This window comes from Salmo salar, chromosome ssa22, assembly GCF_905237065.1.
Source record: "Salmo salar chromosome ssa22, Ssal_v3.1, whole genome shotgun sequence".
In the NCBI taxonomy this organism is placed as follows: Eukaryota; Metazoa; Chordata; class Actinopteri; order Salmoniformes; family Salmonidae; genus Salmo; species Salmo salar.
In genome coordinates, this window is record NC_059463.1 from 2,085,958 (window position 1) to 2,092,778 (window position 6,821).

At 38.5% G+C, this 6,821-nt stretch overlaps 1 protein-coding gene across 16 annotated transcripts in view; it reads left to right on the forward strand.

The window, feature by feature from the left end:
• Positions 1-5,074, forward strand: part of LOC106582631 (receptor-type tyrosine-protein phosphatase T) — a 591,582-nt gene extending 586,508 nt beyond the window's left edge. For all 16 annotated transcript variants that reach the window (XM_045705237.1, XM_045705245.1, XM_045705240.1 and 13 more), the window contains one exon: positions 1,885-5,074. In XM_045705237.1, the coding sequence (XP_045561193.1) occupies positions 1,885-2,026 (142 nt within the window). In that variant the 3' untranslated portion in view covers positions 2,027-5,074. The remainder of the gene's footprint in view (positions 1-1,884) is intronic.
• The last annotated feature ends 1,747 nt before the right edge of the window (positions 5,075-6,821 follow it).

Sequence of the window (6,821 nt, forward strand, 5' to 3'; positions counted from 1 at the left end):
AATTCCCAAAGACTCCTCAAGCCATAAGACTGCTGAACAGCTAATCAAATGGCTACCCGGAATATTTGCATTTTTTTTATGCTGCTGCTACTCACTGTTTATTACCTAAGCATAGTCACTTTACCCCTACCTACATGTACATATTACTTTGACTAATCTGTACCACCACACATTGACTTGGTACCGGTATCCCCTGTATATAGCCTTGTTATTGTTATTTTATTATTGGCCGTTTATTTTTGTAACTTTAGTTTATTTAGTAAATATTTTCTTAACTATTTTTTTTCTTCAAACTGCATTGTTGGTTAAGCACTTATAAGTAAGCATTTCACGATAAGGTTTACACCTGTTGTAATTAGCCCATGTGACAAATAAAATTGTATTTGATTTGAGGTTCTGAGCGCTATGGAGCAGGTTTTCATCAAGGATCTCTCTTGACTCCGTTCATCTTTCCTTTGATCCTGACTAGTCTCACAGTCCCTGCCACTGAAAAACATCCCCACAGCATGATGCTGCCACCACCATGCTTCACATTAAGAATGGTGCCAGGTTTCCTCCAGACGTGACGCTTGGCTTTCAGGCCAAAGAGTTGAATCTTGGTTTCATCACACTAGAGAATGTTGTTGAAATGTATGCACTCACTACTGTAAGTTGCTCTGGATAAGAGCGTCTGCTAAATTACTAAAATGTAAATGTTTCTCATGGTCTGAGAGGCCTTTAGGTGCCTTTTGACAAACTCCAAGTGAGCTGTCATGTGCCTTTTATTGTGCTTCCGTCTGGCCACTTTACCATAAAGGCCTGATTGGTGGAGTGCTTTAGAGATGGTTGTCTTTCTTGAAGGTTCTCCCATCTCCACAGAGGAACTCTCGAGCTCTGTCAGAGCGACCATCGGGTTTTTGATCATCTCCCTGACCAAGGCCATTCTCCCCCGATTTCTCAGTTTTGTGGCCAGCTGTAGGAAAAGTGGCCAGCTGTAGGAAGAGTCTTGGTGCTTCAAAACTTATTCCATTTAAGAATGATGGAGGCCACTGTGTTCTTGGGGACCTTCAATGCTGCAGACATTTTTTGGTACCCTTCCCCAGATCTGTGCCTCGACACAATCCTGTCTATGCACAATTCCTTCAACCTCATGGCTTGGATTTTGCTCTGATATGCATTGTCAGCTGTGGGACCTTATATAGACAGATGTGTGCCTTTCCAAATCATGTCCAGTCAATTGAATTTATCACAGGTGGACTCCAATCAGGTTGTCGAAACATCTCAAGGATGATCGATGGAAAAAAGATGCACTTTAACTCAATTTTGAGTCTCATAGCAAAGGGTCTGACTGCTTATGTAAATAAGTTGTTTCTGTTTTTTATTTGTAATACATTTGGAAAAAAATCTATAAACCTGTTTTCGCTTTGTCATTATTGGGTATTGTGTGTAGATTAATGAAGAAAATGTTTGATTTAATCAATTTTAGAATAAGGCTGTAACATTATAAAGGGAAGTGGTCTGAATACTTTCTGAATGCACTGTATACATTTCTACCGGTAATTGTTTGCTTTGTATTGTTTTCTTTGGCAACAGTGGTATAAGCAGGATAAACAGCTTAAACAAATGCAATGGAATAAACGTTGCTGTTATTCTGGCTGCAGACTGTGAAGCCATTGCTAGTTGGTTAGCAGCAAGCAGCAAGCAAGGCATAAGAACGTTGCCACTGTGCATGGCAACGGAAAATAAAGAACGAACGACTAGTTTGTATCCATAAATATCAAACTAATCTCAGCTTGTGTTTCTTTTTTAATAATGATAAAAAATGAGTCATATTTCTGACAGATTGGTAATATGACAATCGTGCCAATGACTGACTAGTGCTCTGTCTTTATTTCCCTGTTCTAGGAACAGTACAAGTTCTGCTATGAAGTTGCTCTGGAGGCCCTTAGCTCATTCTGAGAGAGCAACGCTGCCTCTCGTGTCTGTGGGACACAGTGCTGACACTGCAGAGACACCAACCCATATGAGGCAGTGGATTTGTGTGTGACCACACACACGTGAAACTCTATATGAAAAAAAAAACGCCCTCCACACTGGGGTTATGTGTGCGCTTTTGCAAGACTGGGACCCCTTTCGCTTGTATAAAGAAAAAATGGAATGAAAACCTTTAAACACAGCTTTCCTTCTCTTTCTTCAATGTCCATCTCGGACTGTGATGTGATCTTGTACAGTAATTTCCTTTTTAGATATATGCCTTGAATTGTATTCCCTCAGTGTAAAAATACAAACCAAGAAAATAAACTGACATGGCTTCAGCTGATGGGGATTAGAAAAACACACACACAAAAACAACACAATCAGATTAACAAACAACTGATACCACCGTACAGACGAAGACAAATGCAAGATGCAAAGATTTGAACTCTACCTGGCTTTGCACCTCTTTTCAAAGAATATTAATAACGACTGTATAATATATTTCCCCCCTGTTTTAACAGACACAAAATGGCAGATATTTTTTGTAATTCTTTGGATTTTGTGGTTCCTGCAACTCCTTTACATCCATGTGCACACGTTGATTTTCTCACATGGTTTGCTGCAATGAAAATGAGAGAAGTGCCAGTCAACACTTTAGCATTCTATGCTGGCTCTACACAGTATTCATCAAAACTTATTTTACATTCATGTGTTTTGTCATTTGCACTGTATTTTGCACTGCTTTACCTTCAATCCCATTTTAAAATGGTGTCGTGTAGGGGAGACTAGGGGCAATCGTAACAGGGAGCAATTGTAACACATTCCATTTCTCCAAACAGAAACAAGCTAGAGTGATGAAACACACAGTACATTTAGGTTATGTCCCTGCTTGAAAAGTTACAGCCAGATATCTCACTATATTCAAATGTTTGTTTTTCAGGGATGAAAGTAGTTTTTTCCACCGGTTGTATTTTTATTATACTGCCCTTAGCATTAGTGTCCAATAACTCAAACTATCATAATTTTCATCACTATATGTTGACTATACATTGACATGAATGACATGTCACTATTGTTGTCTCTTACTAGACACATGAGGTTTTGTCATGGCTGCTGGTTTGGGGGCAATTGCCAATTGTAATTCAGTGTCAAAATGACCCTGAGCCAAGCAGCCAAATTATGAAAACAATTGATTTTAACTAAGATTGTATGAATTATACATGAATTATACAAATAACTTTAAATAGCCGTGGTGTCCTGCAGAGTGCCACAGAAATTGTAAACAGATATAATCTGGAAACCATCATATTGTTCAGATATTTTGAGAGGAACCAAATGGCCATGCACAAACATGGGTTTACTGTAATTATTGTTTACATACCAAAAAATATTCATATTTATTGAAAAATCATTACTTACGTCTATGATAATATGATAACTTAAAAAACATTCATGTTTATGAATTAAGTGAATTTATTCTGTAAATTTTTTAGGTGTTACATTTGAACACAGCTACTGTTACAATTGCCCTTGACACAGGGCAAATGTAATGTCCGGACCTTTTGGATTACAATCAATATTGTGATCTGACAGTCATATGTACATACATATAAATGGTATGAAGGATTAGGAGACAGATGTAAGTTTCTTATATAAAAAAAATATTGGCCTAGTTCGAGTGGTCTCTGAGCAAAAGAGTTAGATGATTGGCCTAGTTCGAGTGGTCTCTGAGCAAAAGAGTTAGATGATTGACCTAGTTCGAGTGGTCTCTGAGCAAAAGAGTTAGATGATTGACCTAGTTCGAGTGGTCTCTGAGCAAAAGAGTTAGATGATTGACCTAGATTGAGTGGTCTCTGAGCAAAAGAGTTAGATGATTGACCTAGTTCGAGTGGTCTCTGAGCAAAAGAGTTAAATGATTGGCCTAGTTCGAGAGGTCTCTGAGCAAAAGAGTTAAATGATTGGCCTAGTTCGAGAGGTCTCTGAGCAAAAGAGTTAGATGATTGGCCTAGTTCGAGTGGTCTCTGAGCAAAGGAGTTAGATGATTGGCATAGTTCAAGAGGTCTCTGAGCAAAAGAGTTAAACGCAAACATTTTTACAATTGCCCCAGTCTCCCCTAATTTGGTCGATAGTGCCATACTCACATCTTTAAAAATATACAATTTTAACCAAATTGTGAAGAAACATATCAGCCTAGGGATAGAGTGGCATAACATTGTATTAATGTCCACCTCAAGCTTGTCAAGCACCGTAGCAGCCCCCACCCTACTGCTTCCCAGTCTCAGGATTTGGATAAGAAGACTACTTTGTTTTTCATCCCTGTCCATTCTGCGCTCATATTCTACTTTATAAGAGCAATTTGGCTTATTGTGATGCTGTCCTAATATGGACACCGTAACCTTGTCCTGCCATTACTCTCCGCCCATGCATCTCATGCATACTGTTTGGAGAACTTTGGATTGTCTTCATCCTCACTAGACATGGAAACAGAATCCAGATGAGATTGTGAATCCAACTCTTGACTGAGGGCGGGATTTAATTAGAGTGCTCTAGTCGACAATGCTGCTTTTGAAGGCAGCGTTTGCAGCATTTGCAGAAATCGCATTCAAGGCAAATGCTGCAGATGGCTCAATTGGAAACTACCTTTAAATGTCAAGCTTGCTATAGAGAGTTTCGGATTGAATCCCGGCCTGGGAATTGTGCACGCTAACAGTGTTTTGACTGGGTTTTCTGTCCATTGAACAGTTTTAGTATAGTATTGTACAGGGCTTTGTCAGAAGAATGTTTTGCTGAACATGGACAGTGACTTTCAGTATGAGGTGTAGAAGAAGTATTGTGTCAACACACAGCATAGTTGTATTATTAACATGCAGCCTTTTGGTGACTCGAACAAAAAGAGAAACAGTGTTGGAATTATAATGAAGAGAGGTCAATGCAAGTTGTTTGTTTTGCTTTTCATATTTCCACTGTCTATTATATTTCGTTTTCCTAATTTTTCTCTTGAATTTGTTAAAAAAAAAATGTTGTCTAGCAAAGTGATATTTAGATCTGGTGATGAAATTGCCATGGATGTTTTGTTGTTTAAAAATGTGGTTACATCAAATAAAGGGACCAAAATGTTGATCAAATTATTTTAATATTATTTTTTCAACACATTTTATCAACCAATTTACAACTATTGATATTATCTATAGTAAATGTCAAGCCTACATTACAGTAGGATTGTGAAGGTGAAAGGTCAATCTCAGGAAAGGTCAAACAAAATACTGATGAATCAAGATCCGAACCTCCTCCCATTTTAACTATTTATTCCCAGACAGCACATTCATATATATGAATACATTTGCATATGCATCAATGACAGAGATGCACTTTGGCATTATCCTTATCAATCACAGCTAACTGAGTCCTAAGAGAGCCTCTCTGCTTGTCATTTTAGCTCCCATCATATATATGTGTGTTACACAGTAAGACATACACGGACAAATGCAAATTAACTAATTAATTCTAGTCTCATCCATTGAACGTTATAAATGTTGCGTACGCACAAAATATGCCACAACATGCATGCACCAGTTTTCAGTAAATGTTCACATTTAAAAAATGAATGTGCTTATCCTCCCGCAAACTTTAGACCACGGGTGCGCACAGTTTCTAGTGGTTGAAGTCTTGCATTGCAAGAAAGTAAAAGTAGTCTAGAAGTAGCCTTGTGCAAATGGGGAATATATGATGACACTCTTATTTATAACAAAAGAACAGGTAGGCCTAGCTAAATATCAAGATATAACAATATGCAATAATTTGCCTTCAGTGAGAAGAGCAAAAATCAATGTATATTTTATTCTATAATAATTAGAAATAGGCATATATTTCCCTATAAGTTTTTTTTATTTACATGATCATTCCTCAGCTTTTCTGACTGTGATGGTTTCATAGGCTACTCGCGAAATAGCCTATAGTCCTACAGCATTTAGGATAGGCTACCATTCATCCTCTCTCTCATTTAATTGGACTCTACAAGGTGTTGAAAGCACTCCACAGGGATGCTGCCCCATGTTGATCCCAATGCTTCCCACAGTTGTGTCAAGTTGGCTGGACGTCCTTTGGTTGGTTGACCATTCTTGATACAGTGCCTTGCAAAAGTATTCACCCCCCTTGCCGTTTTTCCTATTTTGTTGCATTACAACCTGCAATGTAAATAGATTTGTATTTGGATTTCATGCAATGGACATACACAAATAGTCCAAATTGGTGAAGAGAAATGAAAAAAGTAACTTGTTTAAAAAAATTCTAAAAAATATAAAACGGAAAAGTGGTGCGTATTAATCAGAGAGGCAACAAAGAGACCAAAGATAACCATGAAGAAGCTGCAAAGCTCCACAGCAGAGATTGGAGTATCTGTCCACAGGACCACTTTAAGCCGTACACTCCACAGAGCTGGGCTTTACAGAAGAGTGGCCAGAAAGAAATTAGCAAACCTTTTTGGTGTTCGCCTTTTTGGAGACTCCCAAAACATATGGAAGAAGGTACCTTGGTCAGATGAGACTAAAATTGTGCTTTTTGACCATCAAGGAAAAAGCTATGTCTGGCGCAAACTCAACACCTCTTATCACCCCGAGAACACCATGGCGGCAGCATCATGTTGTGGGGATGTTTTTCATCGGCAGGGATTGGGAAACTGGTCAGAATTGAAGGAATGATGGATGGCGCTAAATACAGGGAAATTCTTGAGGGAAACCTGTTTCAGTCTTCCAAAGATTTGAGACTGGGACGGAGGTTCACCTTCCAGCAGGACAATGACCCTAAGCATACTGCTAAAGCAACACGAGTGGTTTAATGGGAAACATTTAAATGTCTTGGAATGGCCT